The 23,074-nt window shown below is 45.6% G+C and overlaps 1 protein-coding gene across 2 annotated transcripts in view; it reads right to left on the reverse strand.

The window, feature by feature from the left end:
* Nucleotides 1-23,074, reverse strand: part of ERN1 (endoplasmic reticulum to nucleus signaling 1) — a 673,099-nt gene that overhangs the window by 141,323 nt on the left and 508,702 nt on the right. For both annotated transcript variants that reach the window (XM_086930909.1, XM_086930908.1), the window contains exons 14-16: nt 5,892-5,982; nt 5,176-5,365; nt 4,892-4,991 (exon numbers count right to left, since the gene is read on the reverse strand). In XM_086930909.1, the coding sequence (XP_086787035.1) occupies nt 4,892-4,991; nt 5,176-5,365; nt 5,892-5,982 (381 nt within the window). The remainder of the gene's footprint in view (nt 1-4,891; nt 4,992-5,175; nt 5,366-5,891; nt 5,983-23,074) is intronic.

Here is a 23,074-nt window from a genome sequence, read left to right on the forward strand (position 1 = left end):
TGAGCAGGGGGTGTGAGGGGATCCTAACAGAGCTGGGAGGGGTAGCTCCGACCGTGCTCCTCGGTACTGGCTGCAGCGCACCGCAGGTGTGTGGGACTGAACCCCAAGCAGCACCCCCTAATGAAACACTGAACTCACACACCGCTCCACCAGCGCACCTCAGTCCTCCTAAGCAGCAGCGCGCCCCGTGCAACACTGAAACTCACACACCGCTCCAGCAGTGCATCTCAGTCCTTGAAAGCAGCAGCACCCCCTTAATGCAACACTGATAGCACCTCAGTCACGACAAGCAGCAGCACCCCCCCAATGCAACACAAACTCACACACCGCTCCACCAGTGCACCTCAGTCATAACAAGCAGCAGCACCCCAATGCAACACAAACACACACCACTCCACCAGTGCACCTGTCCTTGCAAGCAGCTGCACCCCCTTAGTGCAACACTGAATCTCACACACGTCTCAACCAGTGCACCTCAGTCCTTGCAAGCAGCAGCACCCCCTTAATCCAACACTGAAACTCACACACCGCTCCACCAGTGCACCTCAGTCATAACAAGCAGCAGCACCCCAATACAACACAAACTCACACAGTGCACCTCAGTCACGACAAGCAGCAGCACCCCCCCAATGCAACACTGAAACTCACACACTGCTCCACCAGTGCACCTCAGTCCTGGCAAGCAGCAGCACCCCAATGCAACACTGAAACACACACCGCTCCACCAGTGCGCACCTCAGTCCTGACAAGCAGCACCATCTCCCCAATGCAACACTGACACACACAGCTCAACCAGCGCACCTTAGTCCTGCAGCAGCACCACCAATGCAACACTGAAACTCACACACCGATCCAGCAGTGCACCTCAGTCATGAGAAGCAGCAGCAACCCCAATGCAACACTGAATTCACACACACCGCTCCAGCAGAACATCTCATTCTTGACACGCAGAAGCATCCCCTACTAATGCAAGCCCAATGAGCGCTAATACCAGTAGTGCAGCCAGTGCAATCCACCTGGGGCCCAGAGGTAGGAGGAGGCTCAAATATAACATCTCTGTGAGTCTCGAGAGGGCAAATCAATAAGTAATGCTTTAATTCCGAAGGTGAACCGAGTATTAAAGACAAATTAAAAAAAAAAATTTTTGTCTTGTCCCTTTTGCTGTGCGTTCAAAGGTACAGGTCGAATGTCTATCTACTCTTCTAATAAAGGTCAGTTACATGAAGACTAGTGTTTACAATTCTCTCACTTACTGGAAAGCTTGAGGATTTTTTAAAGTGAATTATGTGAAAATCTTGTTTTTTATCCCACGAATGTATTCAATGTATTGTACATGTTTGTTACACTTATCAAGACATTGTTGAGCGGTTTTTCCCCTCCAAATGTACATGCTAAATGCAGTTTACAAAAAATGTAATCTCCAAAACCTGACCATGGATCAAATGCCTTGCCTGCTTCCACACCATCACCAGTGTCTGAAATTACAACGAGTACCATATGAAATTCGCCTTTTCTAAGTGGTCACCTCAGTTTTCTTTTTGACTTTTGCTGTATCCTATATTTTTGTTGGCTGTAGAACTCTGTGGAATTTACACTTGCTAACCAGCAGTCCTGTGCCTGTACTCCCCCTTTAAACGCGGTCAAATTAGCATGCTCCTAATTGGCATATTTATCTTGCCTATATGTCCCTAATGTAAGGTACAAAATGTACCCAGGGCCTGGAAGTTAAATGCCACTACTGGACTGCAGCACATATTGGGCCATACACTATAGAGCCTGTGAAAATGTGGCATCAGGCGTGCCACTGTAGTCTGCCTGTAACAGTGTAAAAAATGCACTCTGTCCTGTCAGAATAAACACGGACAGGTAAATACCTCCTTATTAAATATTAGTAAGTCACCCTATGCAGTGCTTAATTTGTAAAAAATGAAGTGCCAGGGCCCTTTTCGGAACACCACTGCAGCCTGCACCACACAATGCCCCTGCCAGTGCTGCCAATGACAGTACCAACAAAACACCTAACCATCACATTCCCATCAGTGTGACAATGCAGACAATTTCAGGCCACACAAAGCAATAATAATGTTGTAAGCGGCAGGTATTATTCATTTTCAATGACATTTCACTTAATAAATACATATGTTCTCATCTCAGACAGTGCCACCATCTGGTGGACTGTCACAGGTGCAGGTGCTGACAAAGTGCTGATGTCAAGCACCAGAAATGACAGGTTCAAATTAAGCACTGCCCCTATGTCATCCTATCACCCACCAGCTAGGGAGCATGGTATGTAAAAGTGGCACATGTAGAAAATTAATTTTAGCATGTTTCTACAGTGACAGGGGCTTAAAAGCTATTTTCACTAGGCAGGCCTACCTGTCCTAAGTAGAAAACCAGAGATTAGATTAATGCCTAAGAGACCATGTTTAGTTTGGTCGAATACTTTTGTCATCGCGAAACGTCCTAACACATGACATTTTGGCACTGTCTGCAGTAAGGTAAACAGGAACAGCTGCAAAAGAGGGTGGGATTACCTCTGAGGAACTTTTAACCCATTGGATAGGGAATGCCCAAGGAGGGATTTACACCCATTAGCTAGGACTGGCAAAAATGTGGCACCTCCAGGCATCCACTTCAGAACACTCACTGGACCTGCAGAAGATCAGAAGCTCGCTCAACTGGCTGAATGTGCCACTAGTGGAGCGAATCTGCTCCCTCTTGTTCCCAGGACAAAGATGTGGATTCCAAGGCTCAGCTGGCTTACCTCCTGAATGCTACAGGGAGACAACAAGCTGCAAGAGGCCGTTTCCTGGAAGTAGTGCTGTCAATTGGATCTGAACTGGTCCCTTCTGCTGATCTCTCCCCGATAGCTTGTGAGCCTCTAAGTGCCTCCCCAGTTGTCCCTGGGGTCCTGGAAGTGTACTCCTTTGTGTTAGTTGGGATTTAAAAGACTAAATCAAAAGGTAAAATCTTTGACAAGGTCGAACCTGGTTGGTGTACTACCAGTGCTCCATAACTGTTGGCCTCAAATTGCACCTTGGTACCAGTCTACAACCACTGATCATCGTTGTTTTGTGCTTTTTGGAGTTCTTTCTACCTAAAACTTTAGAAAATTGTATCTCCAGTTCCCCTTTTTGGACATTTGTCATTTTGGTGTAAGTTTATTACATTTGACTCTATTGTTCTAATTTCGTTTGGAATTTTTATTGTTTTGCATTCCGAATGTATTATTGCTTTGGTACTGCATAAATACTTTACACATTGCCCTAAATCTAGCCTGCCTGCTCCGTGCCATAACTACCAGGGAGTAGAGCTCAGGTTAAATTAGTGACTGAGGGTTCACCCTGACAAAAGTTGTGATTTCCCTTGAGGTGGGTACGCGGTCACACAGGCCTATAGGGCAATCCGGCACTGTCCAGTGGGCTAGTCTGACAGGTCAGCGACGGGGCCATTTGTTTGGCTGTTTATAAGCCTGTTTTATAGTATGTTGGGCCAGTTTTTAATATTGCTTTACCTGATATTACAACAAACATTGCCTGAAGCAAGCTCAAATCCATGCAGTCTTGCATACTGTGCAAACACATTATACAGCATGTCTTTACAAGTTCTAAACTGTCCTAATTTGCAAACATGGGCTACTTATTTAGCTATCCAATTTACTAATTGGGGCCACTTATAATTAGGCGCCCATGATTTTTTACTGCCCCAGTCCTATCCAGGGTGGGTAGTCACCCCTACAAATAATAATCCAACTTTTTACAACTACTGAAAGATCTTATACCAAATATAGCATTGTGCTGGTACTTCTACATGAGGTGAATGTATGGACCCAGTGTTCGTTGTAGTTGCCACGTAAGCAGGGTAATGTCGCTTTCTTCTTGTGAGTACTTTCGAACGTGGACAGGCAAGCATTGGGCTCTGGTACAAAGCTTCTTTTTCTCCCTCCAGGAGCTGGGTTTAGGCTTTTTGACTAGGAAATCTGCAAGACTTTATATTCAGTCAATAGAAGTAGTGAGGAACAAGCGCCCCCTAACCCTGAAAAGACAATAGCCAATACTAAATAGGCACAGATGGACATGATGACATGCAAGGTTTTCCAGGGTATTTACTTGAAGTCAGATTAATACAAACACTATTAGTTCTACGAAGTTTTTCGAGTACTTTCAAAGCTCTATGACAGCTTGCAAATAGTTAATGTCTCAAATACTGAATTACTGAAGCTAGACGCTGTACCTTGAGGTTATAAAATATACATGAAAGCCTGAAGGAAGAGTTCTCTGAAATGTTGATGAGGGTACCTCAAAATGAGGTGCAACCTACAGATCAATGCGAAGGCTCAGCAAACAATGCAGTTGTGCCCCTCAGAACATATTCATAGCTGTAGCCGATGAGGAGGAAGACGATGGCCATATGCACAAAATAACCTTTTTTTGCACTACATCTGAAAGCACCTGCCAGAGGGCGCAGTACTAATCCAGCAGAGGGAGCGTAGATGGTTATTAAAGGGCCAAGTGTCCGAAACATGCAACTTGAAACTGTCAGCAACAGAACCAAGACATATGCATTTAATACATGGCTTGTAGCTTGTGACAAACCATCCAAGTACACTCATGAAAATATGATGCGAGAAAATGCGAGAACCTGCATATGAATACTAATAGCCTCAGGAGACAAGTAGATGGTACATTCTACAATGTCAAACTAAATTAACTTTTTGCTACGCCTTTTTCTTAAACTGACGAACGGAGCTTAGTGCCACACTTACATTCTAGCTCCCCCTTGCACACACTCAGCAAATCAGGAAATAAGTGGACTACCAAAGCAGAGTGATTTACGACTTATATAATGAACAGAGGCTACGGAAAAAAGAATGTTGTAGGCAGATGCTCACCTATATTCAGAGAATGCAAATAAGCAAGTCCGGACATCGTCTGCTGCAATAACTCTATGGGTTCCAACCCATGACGATTAAAGTTCTCAAGTTCAACATACTACAACACAAGGAAAGAAACACATATTTAACTTATTGCTAAGTATCGCTAAATAGATACAGCATCTTTTGAGGTTGGGTGCATACAGAGATCGGTCCAGGAGTAAAACAACCTTCAACAGAGTCAATCAACAGGCACACAAAAGATGGTTGTGGAAGATGGAACACATTATTTTCGCTCCTACCTCCTGCAAAGTGGCAACACATAGCTCTATGGCAATATACTGGAACTGCCGGTCTTTCTCGGTACAGAAATACCGAATAACATTTGGGTATTCATCGGACTCCCGGAGCAGCTGCACTTCCCGATCTGCAAAACTAAAGCATTCTGGGAGAATTCTTTTCACGGCAACATCTCGATTATCAAAACGACCCCTAAGGAAATGGAAACAAAAACAAGGAGTGTTGCTGAATCACCATACATCAGAAATATATCCCAGAGCATACTACAGGTTCAGGAAGTGGACATCAACCACTTCCTTATCAGAAATTAGGAGATGAAGCCAGCAGGCGCAAGGGCAGCAGAACGTGCAGGGAAGCATCAGGCTAAAGTAATAATTTGGCAAAATCAAGGGAGGGGGTGGCATTTGATCTCGGCCATGTTTGTGTATCGGTTTACATTTATTTAAACATCTAGAATGCTACACGCTATTATTATACTAACAGGCTTCAAATGGTGTTCATGTTTGACATAGTGCAAGGATTAGTTCTACAACAGGATGAAATGAGTCAACATTTCTAGGCTCAATGCGGAGCATAGTTGCATTGTCATAACAATCCCTGATGCGTTTGGTGGAAGCAATGCATAACAAGGGTGGATAGTGTGAATTACGCACATTTCAACAGCTAATTCCAGTGTAAATGGTTATACGACTGGCGCTCAATTCTAATATGAGCTTACCTGTATACTATGGTGCCCTCCGCTCCATGTCCGATCATGTCTCTGGGATTAAATGAAATCTTTCCAATTTTCACAATATTCTGGTCTTCGTCTGAATGAAATAATATAACAAGAGACCATAAAATGGGCACACAGCTCGAAGGGGCCAGCGATTAACATTTTAGAGTTTGTCTTTAACAGCGGTAAAAACGTATACAGAAAATGGAAAACAAATATTTTGTAGCGTCCACTCAATGCTCTCGGAGTACACCTGGTATGGTTTACCACAGCATTTATTTATTCTCGATTCGAACTAGCAGCTATTGTCCTGACTGCGGTTTCCAGACTACAAGTGCTACAACATATTCTAACATCCTTAACGGGTCGTTTCCCGGGACTAGTGGCCATCTGCATGGAATGCATATAAACACATTTTAATGAACAATCCTGTATTCTTAAGAACTATACATTTCTAAGACACATTGCCATGACACCCTCTGTAAAGGGAGACAAAAACACAACAATTAACGCTACATAGAAAGTACGCCAAAACAAATTAATACAATGGATTTTGTTACTTACCCTGTAAGCATCTGTTCTTGGCATGTGGTGCTGTAGATTCACATGCTTTGTATATTACTGCCATCTAGCGTTAGGTTGGGATGTGTGCAATTTGTTTTTCTTCGAAGAAGTCTTTCGAGTCACAAGGTAGAGTGACTCCTCCTCATGGTGATAATGCTTATGGGCATCTACTCCATTGTTGGATTGTTTTTCCGCAGGCGGGTGAGAATGGAGTGTAAAATAAGTGTAAGTAAAGAGATGTGCATGTATATGAAAAGGTAAAGGAACTGCAACGACCACAGGTGTCCAAGGAGGAGGGTTGGCGCATGGTAATTTACAGCAGATGCTTACAGGGCAAGTAAAATAATCTGTTCCAGGCATAGGTATAGTACTGCCCCCCAAAGCAGTGGCTAACCTGTGGGTGTTGCAGGTGCTAAAAAGAGAAGAGTGCACATAGCACTGCCTGGCCGACATGAGTCTCTTGGCATGCTAGATTATGCACACAATTATGTTTGTAGAAAGTGTGTGGTGTAGACCATGTAGCTGCTTTCCATATATTAGCTAGTTGGATCTTGCCCAGGAAAGCCATACAAAACCCTATCTTGCAAGTAGAGTGTGCTGGGAGGGGTGGGGGGTTAAGTCCTTTTGGTTATAACATACCATGTCTGAATGCATTTAACTGCCCACCTGGCAATGCCTGATTTGGATATGGGCTTTCCTTTATGATCGGGCAAAAAGCCAACAAAGAGCAGATTGGTTTTGCGACAGTCTTTAATTCTGTTAATGTAGTACATAAGGGCTCTCTTAACATCTAATGTATGGAGATCCCTTTCCACAACCAAGTCTGGCTGAGGAAACAACACTGCAACTCAATGGATTATGGTGGAAATCAGAGACCACCTTTGAAGGAATTTTCGGGTCGGTGTAAAGTATCAAAGCTGGAAGAAAGGCTCTTCTAAGGTTAGTGCCTGGAGCTCACTAACATGTCTGAGTGAAGTAATGGCATTTAACAAAGTGACCTTCCGAGATAGAAATTGTGTAGTGGTTCCAATGGTGGACCTATAAGTCTAGTGAGAACAATGTTAAGATTCCAGGTAGGTGCAGGTAGAACCCGGGGGTGGGGGGGTGGGGGGGGGGGATTACTCTCTTACCCAGTTCCATAAAGTCTTTGATGACTGGTACTTTGAACAAAGACAGTTGTTTTCTATTTTGCAGATAGGCAGCCACTGCAGCCGGATACAAGGGTATGGATGTGAATGCAAGTCCATAGAGCTGTAGATGCAGCTGGTAACAAACATGTTTTGTATTGTAGCATTAAAAGGATTAATAATCTTATGACCGTAACAGACAAATCTTTTCCATTAAGCTGCATAGCATGCTCTAGGGCTTGCGAGCTTCTTTGAGAATGGTCATACATTCAAGTTGAAGACAGATAGCAATTTGGATCCTGAGGTCATCAAATTCGGTTATGTTGAGTTCCTTGGGATTTGGGTGCCCGATTTCTCCATGGTTCTCAGGGAGAAGATTCGGGTTGAGGGGAAGCCTCTTGTTGGAACTACAGATAGTTCTAGTTGTGTTGTGAACCAGGGCAGTCGAACCCATGTGGGAGCCACTAGTATGAGAGTGAGATAAGCTTGCCAGAGTCTTTGAGTGAAAGGAATGTCGGGGGGGTGGGCAGAAGGGGGGGGGGGTATGGGGGTGTGTATTGAGCTCCAGACAATAACCATATTGGATAATGGCCAAACCCACTGGTCTGATGTTAAGGATTGCCATGTGGGCAAAAAATCCTGTAATCGTCGACAGACAGGTATTGAGTGTTGGGGGGGGGATGGAGGGGGGGGGGGGGAGAGGGAGGGGGGGGGGTTTGGAGGATCAGAAGTCACTGTTTTGTCATAGATGTGGAACCACGTGGGAAAGCACCTTTGCTTCTACCATCGGCATTGTTGTCCCCATAGGACACTCTATGGTAATCTTGTGAGAGGTGTGGTGACCCTGGCCACATTGGTGCGAGGTAGAGGCATCTGAGCAGGTGCTTTTCTAACCCGCCCGGTAGGTGGAGCGGCGAAAAGAGCTACAAGGACTATGTGTCTGAAGTGCACCCATAGACTTGGCAGTCTCTGTATCCTTTTTCATTTTTTCGGGGGCCAGATCAACTTAGGGACCAAAAAGATGTTCTTTGTTGAAAGGGACATTCTGGCTTAAAGACGGATATGCTTAGCCAGGTCTGGCGCCAAAGAAAAACACTAGTATAGACCCCCCTGTGCAGGACAGGAGATAGCCTTCAGACTAAAGCTCCTGCCCCTTTTCTGGTGCTCCTCTGGGGGATGCTGGAGGAATTTCTCCATTATGTACCAGCGGTAGACCCTGGTGTTTGGAGTCCCAGAGACCCTGGACTGTAAGATTCCTAGTCCCCAACATCTTGATGTCAGAAGTGTCTTCAATATTGCTCTGCTGCTTTTACTGCCGACATGCCTGGCGGTCTCTATAAGTCTTTTTGAAATGGAAAGATAGACAGGCCTTGCAACTCTCCCCCCTGTGTTTCGGTGACAAACACAGGTTACAGACCAGATGGAGTTTGGTCTGGGGGTATTTTGTGTGGCAATTCAGGCAGAAACAGAAAGGTGCCCTTTCCATCAAAAGCAGGGCCTACTCTGGTGAACCTGGTGTAGATTAAAATGGTGCCCTCGCAGGGAGAGGAACTGGAGGGCTGCAGTTAAAACGCATCGATTTGACTAGCGATAACGTTTTCTGAATCTCGATACACAACATGGAATACTCTATCTTAACAAAACTGAGCATCAACAGAAACAGAGCACCGTAACTGTCTCAACCTGGAGCACAGGGACACACGTCGGAACCAGACAGTGGACAGAAAACGATCCAACAATAGACTCTATGCCCATGCGCATTATCACCAAGAAAAGGAGTCACTCTACGTTGTGATTCGAGATACCTCTTTGAAGAAAAACAACTTGCACACATCCGAACCAAACACTAGATGGCAGGAGTATGCAAAGCATGTGCATCTACAGCCTCACTTCTCAAACTATTATTTACTTATCATATATAAACTGATTCACAATGGGGTTTCCAAAAATTATTTTTATTGGCATTTATAATGAAAAAAACATGACCAGAGTCACAACTGCAGAACGTGGGCACAGGGATTGGGGGGGGGGGGGGATGGGAGGGGAATGGGCACAGTACCATTTGGTGTATAGCCGTAGGCAGCATCAAAGCAGTTACTCTTTTACATGTGGCTCCAAGCAGAGTGAGCCCAGATCCCCAGTAATGCACTAGCATTCTTCAACCATAGACGTGGGATCAACAGTAATAAAGTACAGAGACTCAACTCAGTAGTTAAGTTAAAGTATCTGAGGTCTTATACCATATGGTGGGGGTGCTGTGAGGCATGGGGCAGAGGGCGAGCCTCAGGTTCAGGTCTCTGTGGCGAGGTTGCAGGCGAGTCTCTTAGGCGCATGTATGCAAGAAACAGTTCTCCGATATCTTTGGGGCGAGAGTGCAGAGGCATCGAATCCCAGAAGTTGGACACCACATTTCGTAGCCAGGTGGACAAAGTGGGGGCAGGTTGTTGGCTCCAGTGGATGGCCACTCTGCACTTAGGCAAGAGTTGTGCAGCAAGAGTAGCTGCACAACAATAACTCTTTGATGGAGCCCAGGAGGGCCGTTAGAGGAGAGTGGAAAGTAGAGCATGGCCTGTAGGAGCGCGGAGAAGGATTAGTTACTTACCTGTAATCCTAGTTCTCTTCCAGGGGTATCCTCATCAAAGTCATAAGCACATGAATATTCCCGCCCATGCGCAGGACACCGGAAACACATATAACATATATATATATATATAACGCTCTACATATATGTATATATACAAATATAAACACTCACAATGCAGACCTCTCTGAGAAGAGCTGAACAATGCTGCAATAAAAACCATTGTATATACACCTTCCAATAAAAAGCAGGCAGAAAGAAAACCTTTGAAAACTACTTTATTATACAGTAGAAAAGGTAATCCTGCAAGGAAAATGAAAGCATTGTCAGCACAAAGGCTGCATTGTAAAACAACCATAGAGTATAGAGCTGAAAAGCTAACTCATATAGACAGTACCAGAAAAACTGGCACCGTGCCTTTAAGGTAGCCATGACCCCTAGCTCCCATCATGCCTCAGGGGTGACAGTTAGGCTAGTTGTTCTTTGCGGAAAATCACAGACCATTTCGTTTAACATCATATATACTTTTCACATGACTACTTGCCCGGGGAGGCCGGTGGGTTGCTTACGACTTTGATGAGGATTTCCCTGGAAGAGAACTAGGATTACAGGTAAGTAACTAATCCTTCTCTTCGAGGGATCCTCATCAATAGTCATAAGCACATGAATAGAATAGCAAGCCAACCCCTCATCCTGCGGGCAAGTAGACAGGAAACTATACAGACATCAGAAAAAAACCTCGCCTTAAGGCGAACACAGACTCCAAACTTTCAACACTGAAACAGATTCCTCAAGGAGGTTTGGCCCACTTAGGTATCTGTTCTGGAGTCTGAATCCAGACAATGTTCGATAAATGTGTGAACCGATTTCCAAGTTGCCGCTTTGCAAATCTCGGCCATCGGTACATTATTTAGAAAAGCTACTGTTGCCGCCTTGCCCCTAGTTGAGTGAGCTTTAGGGGTAGCGAGCAAAGGTTTATTTGTCAACTGGTAAGATAACTTTATACAAGAGACTATCCAGCTTGCGATGGTTCGTTCAGAAGCACCAAAACCTGTTCTGACCGAACCATAGTTTACAAACAACTGGTCAGATTTCCTCACAGATTTTGTGGCTTCTAGGTAAAATTTGAGAACCCGCTTTAAGTCCAGCGAATGCAGAGCTCTCTCCGCTGGCGTCGTAGGGTTTGGAAAAAAAGAAGGCAACGAGATTGACTGATTTACATGGAACTCCGACACCACTTTAGGCAGAAAAGAGGGGTGGGTTCGCATAACCACTCTATTATGGTGGAACACTGTATAGGGTTCTTTAGATGACAAAGCCTGAATTTCACTAACTCTGCGTGCAGAGGCGATTGCCACCAGGAACACCACTTTCCACGATAGGTGCTGCAGAGACGCTTTATGGATGGGCTCAAAAGGAGGGCCATTAGCTTAGACAACACCAAATTCAACTCCCAAGGTGGAGAGGGAGGTCTCACAGGAGGGTAAACCTTCTTTAGGCCCTGTAGGAAATCCTTAACCACCTGAACCTGAAAAAATGAAGTTTGGTTAGGAGACGACACGATAAGCCGTAACGGCTGCCAAATGTACCTTTATGGAAGAGTATCTTAAACCAGACTTGCCAAATAGATTAAGTATGGAAGAATGACTTCCTCTAGACCAGTAGTCGGACTCCAACACTCTCAAACACACCACAGATAAAACCTCTTCCACTTCATAGAGTATGAGGTTCTTGTGGAAGGTCTCTTTGACTCCCTTAGAATGTCCATGAAGTCTGCAGGAAGGTTTAGGTGTCCATACTGCAGGACTTCAGGAGCCATGCTGTCAGGCTGAGCAAGGGGAGGCTCGGATGGAAGATCTCCCCCCTCCCTCCCCATCTTGGAAAAAAGGTCCGGCCTGCATGGAAGCCTCCGATGCGGACGAATTGACAATTGCAAGAAATCTGGGTACCCCCACTGGCGAGGCCAATCTGGTGCTATTAATATCATTTTCATCCTGGTTCGCAGGAGCTTCGTCACTACCTTTGGAATGAGAGGGAGGGGTGGAAAGGCGTATGCAAACGACCCTGAGCAGTTTATCAAAAGTGCATTCCCCCTCGTTCCTGGCCGAAAGAACCTGGATGCGAAGGCGTGGCATTTCTTGTTGTCTTCGTCTGTGAAGAGGTCGATGTTGGGATGACCCCACTGCTGGAAAATGTTGTCTACTACTTCGTCGTTGCGCTCCCAGTCTTCTTGCTCTTGGAAGTGACGACTTAGGACGTCTGCCTGAACATTCTGCTCTCCCGGCAGATGGACTGCCGTGATCGACAGGTTCCTGGCCAGCAGACAGAGCCAAATCGCTTGAGCCTCGATAGACAGAGGACGAGAGCGTGTTCCACCTTGCTGTTTAAATAGTACATGGTGATTGTGTTGTCCGTCTGAATCAGTATTGAATCTGACTGAAGGGCTGGTTGGAAAGCCTTGAGTGCCAAGTGGACTGCCCGCAACTCGAGCATGTTGATATGGTAAGACTGCTCGTTGGGGGTCCATTTTCCCTGCGTTTGAAGTGAATCCAGATGCGCATCCCAGCCTTGAAGGGAGGCGTCTGTTATCAGTGACTGCACAGGCGTAGGCTGATGAAACTGAACTCCCACCATGAGATTCTGTGACTGCATCAACCAGAGGATGGATTTCTCCACCATGGGGGGATAGAAGAATCCGGTCGTTCCACTGACCTGAGGACTGACTCCATTTGTCTTCCAGGTCCTGCTGAAGCGGTCTCATCCTCAACCTGGCGTTGGGTATGAGAAAAATGCAGGACGCCTTCGAGCCCAGCAGAGAAGCCAAGCCACCTGTCTTACCGGTGGTTTCAGCACTTGAAGAAGCAGCTTTCCTTTGATCTTCATTGATGATAGTCTTTCTGCCGAAGGAAACACTTTTCCTTGGACGGAGTCGATAGTGGAACCCAGATAATGTATCGAGTGGGACAGTAGAAGGACTGACTTAGCCAGATTGACATGAAGGCCTAAACAATGAAGGAGGCCCAGATACAAGTGCAGATGTTCCTGTACCAAACGAGGCGACCCTGACGATGCAGGTATGCCGCTACTACAGCCATGCATTTCGTGAATACCCTTGGTGCTGACTTGAGACCGAAGGGCAAGACTGAACTGGTAATGCTCCTTCCCTACCGTGAAACCTAGGAACTTGCGATGCCGTGATCGGGATGTGGAAGTATGCATCCTGAAGATCCACTGAGCACACCCAGTCGCCTTTCTTCAGGTGAGGGAAGATTTGATGGAGAGATAGCATCCGAAATTTCTCTTTTTTGATGCATCTGTTCAGAAACCGTAGATCTAAGATGGGTCTGAATTTGTCTTGCTGGTCTTTTTTCCGGACCAGGAAGTATCTGGAATAGATCCCTTTTCCCCTCTGCAGTGATGGGACCACTTCTATTGCTTGTTTTTTGTTTTAGAAGTGTTGCCACTTCTTGACGCAAGAGGGCCAAATGATGTTGTCTGGATTTTATTGGAGGACAGTCTTTTGGGATCGTGCAAAAACGTAGTATATTGTGCACCCACTGATCTTTTGTGATTGTGCGCCACTCTTGAGCGTAGTGCTTTATACTTCCTCCGACTGAAGTGCGCAACGGTGCTGGAGTAAGCATGGACTCATTGCTTCCCTCCTGTTTTGGGTGTACAGGAGGATTGCTGTTGACGTCCTCCTCTTCCTCTGGATGAGCGCTGGCCCTGGTATTGGGATTTCCCCTGTTTGTTTTGGGACCATTGAGGGGTTTGAACCCTCTGTTGGCCCCCTTTACGATTGTAGTGCCTGTAGCGCTTCTTGAAGTCTCTTCTTCTCAAGGCCCACTGCCTTCGAAGTATCCAACTCCGTCTTCATCCTCCCCATCTCCTGGTCTGCATGGGCACCAAACAGCGAGGTACCGGAGAAAGGCAAGTTCAGAACGCGCTGTTGAGCATCAGGCTTCAACACAGTGAGCCGCAACCAAGAAGACCGGCGTGCGCAAACACCATGGGCATAGGAATGAGCCGCCAGGGATACTCCATCAGCTGCCGTGCTTATTACTTGGTTCGATACCAAGGCACCTTCTTGGATAATCTCCGCGAAGTCCTGCTGGTCCTCCTTCAGGAGTTTTGCCTTAAAACGATCCAAAGAGTCCCACAGGGATCTATAGTATCGCCCTAACAGGGATGCAACATTTGAGACCTGTAGGGTGGACCCCACAGATCCACAGGCTTTTCTCCCCCAAGAGTCTTGGGCTTTACTGTCCTCGTCAGGTGGGACGCTTGAAGATGCCACTGAGTGTGTCTTCTTCGCTGCCGCGATGATCACTGAGTCAGGGGGAGGATCAGATCTTAAAAATAGAGGGTCCGAAGACGCCTGCTTATATTTCTTTAAGTTCCATGCTGGAGCTGCTTTTGCTGATGCTGGAGCCAGGAAAACATCCCTCACCGGTTCAAGGACTCCCGGTACCAAGGGGAGCAACGGTCTCGACACCGATCTTTGGTGTAGCGTTTCAAAGATGATTGAAGTTGTCGTCTGAGTTGTGGCCATGGTAATGTAAAACTTCTGAGACCCTTTGGACAACACATCAAGGAAAGTGTTCACATCATCAACTGGTGACTCTGCTGGGAGGACTATCCGTTCGAGTTGGCGAATAATCCCTCTTAGATGTGTGGGTTGACGTTGACGAACAAGATGGCGTACGCCGTCATTTATGATGGCTATGTGAAGGTCTTTGGTCCGGAGAACTGCCCCTGTGCTCTCTGGGGCGCGTGGTAGGAGATTTGTCTGCTTCTCGCAGCAAGCGATGTAAAAGAGACCTATGCAAAGGGCTTGAGCATTCAGCCGCCCTTCTTGCTCCACCCGCTGTTGCCGACTGCCAGTCATGTAGTGGCTGCAGCCACCTGGGAGAAAGGTGAATCGAATCAGATTTCTGTCTCCTTTGAGGGCTTCTGGAAGGAGAGCCTTCAGGACTTCTAGAGTACACAGATGCACTGTGAGACGAAGCAATCGTCTGTGGGGAACTTCATACCGAATGTGAAGAGACCCCATGTGTCCTTGAGCGCGACCGCCGTCGCGGAGAGCGAGGAGACGTCTGTCTTGACGTGGATCTGCTCTGCGTCACCATAATGGGGGAGACTCTTGATCTTGAACGTCTCCTCGACGTCGATCTCTAATGCCTCGAGGTCACATGACGTGATGTCGAATAGCTGGAACATCTAGATCTTGCTCCACGTGGAGAGCGCGATCTCGGCCTCCCCGATGCCTTGTTCGACGGAGAAACCCTTCTCGACGTCGACCGATCCTTCGACGTAGACTTCCTCTGAGTCGTCCCTGACTGCTGCCTCAATGGGGATCTGGACCTAGACGTCGAACGTCGTCTGGACGCCGACGGAGGGGATGGAACCCGTCTTGACGTCGAACGCCTTTTGGACGATGTCGACAGAGAAGTATGCTTGGACGCCGGTCGCTGATGGTCCTGCGATGGCGGAGCCTGACTCTACGTCGACAATCGCCTGGTTGACGTTGACGGAGTTTTACGCTTCAACGTCGATCGCAGGTGACGAGGCGACGACGGAGCTTGTCTTGACGCCGAATGCCGCCTCGACGGAGACCGGTCTTTCGACGTTGTGCGAGCCTGTACCAAAGGAGATCGTTCTCTCAAAGCCGATCGTCGCCTGGTTGACAACGGCGGAATTCTCGACGTACCTGTAATCCTCAACGACGACCGGTCTGCTCTCGAGAGCGAGCCCGCCGCCGATAGACGTTTTGTCGCCGTTTTCGGCGCTGAAGAAAGGTTTTGAAGCACCGAGCCCGACGCTGATGTTCTCTTCTTCTTCCTCAGCGGTGACCTGCCTCTATAGATTGATGTTCTCCTCTCTGCAAGGCCATAGAGGCGAATCCTCTCTCGGTCCTTTAAAGTTCTTTTGGACAGAAGTTTACAATGCTGGCAAGTGTGAGGATCATGATCTGAAGGCAAACATAAAATACAGACTGAATGTGAGTCTGTTTTTGCCTTCTTTTTACCACAGGAAGGGCAAGCATCAAAAAGGGAAGGCATTTCTAACTGAAAAACAATGCCAAAACCCTTTCAAAACAGAAGAAAAACACTTCAACACCAATACAAATGTCGAAGTAAAGAGGTTTAACCTCAAAAAGAGAAGTAATTTTTGACAAAAAGTCAAAAAGAAGTAGAGCTGTAGAGACCAGGGTCCTGTCAGAAGGAGCCGGAAAGAACAACTGACCTAACTGTCACCCCTGAGGCATGATGGGAGCTAGAGGTCATAGCTGCTTTAAAGGCACGATGCCAGTTTTTCTGGTACTGTCTATATGAGTTAGCTTTTCAGCTCTATACTCTACGGTTGTTTTACAATGCAGCCTTTGTGCTGACAATGCTTTCATTTCCCTTGCAGTATTACCTTTTCTACTGTATAATAAAGCAGCTTTCAAAGGTTTTCTTTCTGCCTGCTTATTAATGGAAGGTGTATATACAATGGTTTTTATTGCAGCATTGTTCAGCTCTTCTCAGAGAGGTCTGCATTGTGAGTGTTTATATATGTATATATATATATACATATATGTGGAGCTACATATAATTTGACAACAGGAAAGTGAAAATGGATGAAAGAGGCCGAGTGACGATAGGCCCTAAAACACAGAATATAAAATATCCTTCTAATCTATCCAAAAATGCTGCCAAAAAGTTCAAACATAAAACATTGAGAAAAAACCCGGACATATTGTTCGCCGACCCATACTTTGATATGGTTAAAGGCACCATAATGAATGACTTGATTTTCCACACTAATAAAACAGCGAAATGGCGCAATGCCCTCTCAGAAATGCTGGTCATAACAGAAATGAAAAACATCCCTCATGGCACAAAAATAATGACTTCCCCATCAAGAAGTTGCAATGCTGAACTATGCATCACTCTATATAAAACGGGAATAGTGTTGATACAAGCAGCCAATAGGGACCTTGAGGAATTTGAGAAGACTTTCCTAATAGTAAAAGAAACCCTGGAGAGACCAGGATACCAACTACCCATGACCCAGCATGAAGTCACGCGGGACAACAGTGTCAATACAACTAGAGACATCATCCAACCAGGGGGCCATAACTCTCAAACTCCCAGCTTTGGAGATATAACGGAAACTGAGATGGTTACCTTAGAGAATAAGACTGAAAGAACAGGGAGGTCTTCCAATCTGGCTAATGAAGAGCAGAGCCTGACCCAAAAGGAAGAGCTGATTCAAGCTACCAACAGAGAACCCGAGAACTTTGAGCTAACTATCCAAAACAAAGGAATACTCAGAAGGACCAAACCTACAACAAAACCTGACACTACCAGATATCACACTTGAAAACATCGACTCCAATACTAGAGACACCAATCAATCAGATGGCCAGAACAACCAAACCGTTAATACCGAAGATTTAACCGTAAATGCGAGGGTAACACCAGTGACAGAGAGAAAGGATAGCGATGGCCACCAACCTTGGAAACAAAATGAAGAATCAAGTCCCAAGGAAAGAGCAGTTGCCGCTAACGCACAACTCCACCGTGCTGGAAGAGTGTACCCCAGCTCCAAGCAAATCTCTCTATGAAGCCAATGATATGAGCAAGGTAGATGATATCGACCTTCCCTATCCTCCCTCGAATACGAGACCGGAATCCCACAAATCCCTACACACAAAAACATCCCTTACCAAGAAAAGATTTGTGGGAATGAGATCAGATCAGTTGCAGAGAAGAGCAAACTGCAATGCTCATCCGGCCAGGTCTACCTCACACAAGAACTCATCCCGAACACGGAAAGAAATCAAGGAGCTCCAGAAACTCGTTGGTAACCTGGCGCAAAACTCGTTGGAAATCTCACAGACAATTGGAAAAATCTGGGAGACGATGTTAAGCACACACACCAAGGTTTCACACATCCAGAATCTGGTACTTAGAAACAATGGACCTAACAGGACCAAGCCCTTGTCGAATGAAGAAACTCGGGCCTTACTCAGGTCTTATGAACAACCTGCCCGTAGTAAGGAGGAGAATATCAAAACAGTACCTATTGACTCTAGTAGAAGGGCCAGAAAGAATGACAGGAAAGCAATTCACCAAAATCTACAACATATTCAGCTTATTGCATCTGAATCGGATAATGGAAAACTAGTTAAATCACAGAAACCCCTGAACTGCCTTCTACTTAATTGTCGTTCGGCAACTAAACATGCAGCAGACATAGCCGCCCACATCATCAATAAGGAAATTGATCTGGCCATCCTCACGGAAACATGGCTCAATGAATCATCATCTCCTACCATGGATCTCTTAATACCGCCACAATATAACATCGTCAGGCTAGACAGACCAAGGAATGTGGGAGGAGGCATAGCTTGCATTCACCGGTCGGAGATCGAGGTCTGCCATTTCCAATCTGACCCCTTAGAATCCTGTGAATACCTTGGTATTAATGTGAGAACACCAAAGAATCAAAGCTGCAAACTGCATATATTCTACCACCCACCAGGAGAGAACGCAAAGTTCACAGAACAACTGATGGAGATCATAACGACCAACTCTAACTCGGACGCCAATAACATATTCCTAGGTGACTTTAACCTCCATTGGAATGACGGCGGTGATAAACTGGTCAACTCGCTTAAAGACTTCCTCAATGAGCTAAAACTTGTACAAGCTTGCAACCAACCCACTCATTCACAAGGAGCGACCTTAGACTGGATTATCTCAAGAAAGGATGAGACATCTATCCTTGCTATAGACCCATGTGACTGGTCTGACCATCACATCATAACATTCACGATACCTACAATGACAAAGGGCAGGACCGTGCAACCACGCAAGCTCAAGAAACTGATCCGAGACACAAAAGAGGCTAACATTGATCTACTGGTGAAAAGGTGTGAGAAAGACCTGAAGCCACCCAACAATAAGCAAAATGTCAATGAGTTGACGGATCACTACATAACCACGATCGGTAACATCGTCAATGACACCATGCCCCAAAAACTGAAAAAGGTATCAGAGAAACCAAAAAATCCTTGGTTTAATGAATCATTGAATGAGGACAGGCGCAAACTGAGAATGGCCGAAAGGAGGTGGAGACAACATCCCTCCTCCCCCGAGCTGAAAGCACTCAGAAAAACAAGAAAAGAATACAACAAAAAAATAATCAACTCCAAAAAAGAATTTATCAGAGATGAATTGGACAGTGCCATAAACAGACCACGAAAACTCTTCGAGATCTTAAAACAACAGTCAAATAAACTAGCCAAAACGGTGTTAGAGAATACAAAAACTCCCATAAGCTGCGAGGAATTCTCCTCATTTTTCACGGAAAAATCTAAATTGCTTGAAGATGATCTCACAATTGCAGCAACTAACCTTAAGACATTGCCTCCACCTAGTAACGAGACCAATATCTCTCCAGAGAGTCTCCAAACTAAAAATAAGGCAAAATGGGACACATTTGATCTATACGACCAGGAAAAGATCGCCAGAACGCTGGCGGAACTTAAACCGAATAACCACTTTCAAGACCCTTCACCAGGAAAGTGTGTAAGAGAAATCAGCCACACTCTAGTTCCAATCTGGACCGAGATAATAAACACCTCACTGGCACAAGGAACCCTCCCAGACTGTCTAAAAACAGGGCAGGTGATGCCCATCCTCAAAAAACCGACAGCTGATGCTACAGACCCGAACAACTATCGACCAGTGACCAACATCCCTCTACTGGCTAAACTCATTGAGAAATGCGTGCAGGGCCAACTAAGTCAACACATCGCTAAATTCTCGCTTCTGGATGACTGCCAATCAGGTTTCAGAACAGGGCACAGTACTGAAACTGCGATCCTGCACATTGTCGATGACGCCCTACAAGCCCTAGACCGAAATCAATCTTGCCTACTGATCCTCCTAGACCTATCATCAGCATTTGATACGGTAAAGCACGAAGTGCTAATGACCAGACTACAAGACAGGATGGGTCTGTCTGGAAACGTGCTGAAATGGTTCAATTCTTTCCTACAGAACAGATCTCAGCGATTCCTGGTTAACCAAGCAATCTCTTCCCCGAGCCCCAACGCAATCGGGGTACCACAAGGCTCAACGCTATCACCAGATCTATTCAACTTATATGTAGAACCTCTCACGGAGATCCTTCAAAAATCAAAGGTATCCTATCATATGTATGCGGACGACACGCAATTATTCATAAAGATCGCCTCCCTTGAGGACATTGACTTAATGAACAAGACACTAAAGAGTGCTTTGCGATGGTTAACAATGAACCATCTGAAACTAAACGCCCAGAAAACAGAATTCCTACTAATCTCACCAACAAGGAGCCAATCTGAAGTTAAAGAGTGGACTAAATTGGTGACAGCGCTAAACTGCACCCCGACCCTAGTTAACTCAGCCAAATCACTAGGAATTACACTAGATAAGAACTTCGACATGAAAAACCATATTAACTCGTTGGCCAAGAGCGCCCGCTTCCACTTGAATTACTTAAGAAAACTGAAACCCTTTATCTCTGAGACAGATCTAAAACTGGCTATCCAATCACTAGTCATCTCGAGGATCGAATACGGCTGCACCACATTAGCGGGCCTGCCAAAATCATCCACAGCACCACTAAAAGCCTGCCTCAATGCAGCGGTGAGACTCATTACGGGAACGAAGAAATTCGATCACATATCTCCTCACCTGAAAGCACTAAACTGGCTACCCTACGAGGCTAGAATTCAAATGAAGATGGCCTGTATTACGCATAAAGCGGTACACTAAAACACGCCTAGATACCTAGCCAAGAAACGTAAGCTCTCAGGAGGTAACAGAACAACTAGAAGCGCAAAAGATTTGCTATTACGACCAGCCTTTTTCCACAAGAGAAAGACCTACAACCGAGCATTCTCCGGAGCTGCCCCCAGAATCTGGAATTCACTCCCTCCAAACATCAGGAAGATTCAAAATACAGCAACATTCAAACGAGAACTGAAGAGCCACTTGATGAGTAAATACCCTACTTAGAGAAACCTACCGATCACTGGGATGATCAATTTAACTAACTAAGGGCCGCCCTCTTCATGGAAAATTGGAAGATCATCATCGGATAATGAAATGATGCCGTGCGCAAGCCGAGACTTGACACATTACTGCTACCTCATATATGTGTGAACTTTAACTATATCTCACAGTCATACTATAGAACTTCTTTCTCACTTGATTTATTTATCCATATATGTGGAACCTTTAACTATATGTCACAATCATACTATATATCTTCTACCCCACCTGATTTATTTATACTTATTATCCTTGATATGCACTGGGACGCCTCATAACTCTACCTCAACGAGCATGGTTTGTTACGATGACACAAGCCAAGCCTTGCTCGCCATTTAATGCTAATTGCACAGTCATTTTGAATATATATATTTAATCTCGTCCACACAGTATATTGCCTTCTACCTCATTATTCTCTTGTTGTCAGTACTGCTTTTTATAATGTCTATATGTAATTCTTTCCTTGTTAAGCGCTCTGATACCCACGGGTCTTGTTCGCGCTATACAAAACACTATAAATAAATAAATAAATAAATAAATATATATATGTTTCCGGGGTCCCGCGCATGGGTGGGAATATTCATGTGCTTTTGACTTTAATGAGGATACCCCTGGAAGAGAACTAGGATTACAGGTAAGTAACTAATCCTTCTCCGCGCTTCTACAGGCCATGCTCTACTTTCCACTCTTCTGGCGGCCCTCCTGGGTTCCATCAAAGAGGCCGCTGCGGGCCACCGCTGCCTTATTGTTGTGCAGCTACTCTTGCCTAAGTGCAGAGTTGCCATCCACTGGAGCAAACAACCTGCCCCCACTTTGTCCACCTGGCTACGAAATGTGGTGTCCAACTTCTGGGATTTGATGCCTCTGCACTCGTGCCCCAAAGATATCCGAGAACTGTTTCTTGCACACATGCGCCCAATTAACTTGCCTGCAACCTCGCCACAGGGACCTGAACCTGAGACTTGCCCTCTGCCCCATGCCTCACAGCACCCCCACACCTCCCCCACTATACGGTATAAGACCTCAGACACTTTAACTTAACTACTGAGTTGAGTCTCTGTACTTCATTACTGTTGATCCCACGTCTATGGTTGAAGAATGCTAGTGCATTACTGGGGATCTGGGCTCACTCTGCTTGGAGCCACATGTAAAAGAGTAACTGCTTTGATGCTGCCTATGGCTATACACCAAATGGTACTGTGCCCATTTCCCTCCCATCCCCCCCCCCCCCAAACCCCCCCAATTCCTGTGCCCACGTTCTGCAGTTGTGACTCTGGTCATGTTTTTTTCATTATAAATGCCAATAAAAATAATTTTTGAAAACCCCATTATGAATCAGATTATATATGATAAGTAAATAATAGTTTGAGAAGTGAGGCTGTAGATGCACATGCTTTGCATACTCCTGCCATCTGTGTTTGATTCAGATGTGTGCAAGTTGTTTTTCTTCAAAGAGGTATTTCGAATCACAACGTAGAGTGACTCCTCCTCTTGGTGATAATGCGCATGGGCATAGAGTCTATTGTTGGATCGTTTTCTGTCCACTGTCTGGTTCCGACGTGTGTCCCTGTGCTCCAGGTTGAGACAGTTACAGTGCTCTGTTTCTGTTGATGCTCAGGTTTGTTTTGATCGAGTATTCCATCTTGTGTATCGAGATTCAGAAAACGTTATCGCTAGTCAAATCGTGTTTTAACCGCAGCCCTCCAGTTCCTCTCCCTGCGGGGGAAACCATTTTAATCTACACCAGGTTCACCAGAGTAGGCCCTGCTTTTGATGGAAAGGGCGCCTTTCTGTTTCTGCCTAAATTGCCACACAAAATAC

This window comes from Lissotriton vulgaris, chromosome 7, assembly GCF_964263255.1.
Source record: "Lissotriton vulgaris chromosome 7, aLisVul1.2, whole genome shotgun sequence".
NCBI classification, from domain to species: domain Eukaryota; kingdom Metazoa; phylum Chordata; class Amphibia; order Caudata; family Salamandridae; genus Lissotriton; species Lissotriton vulgaris.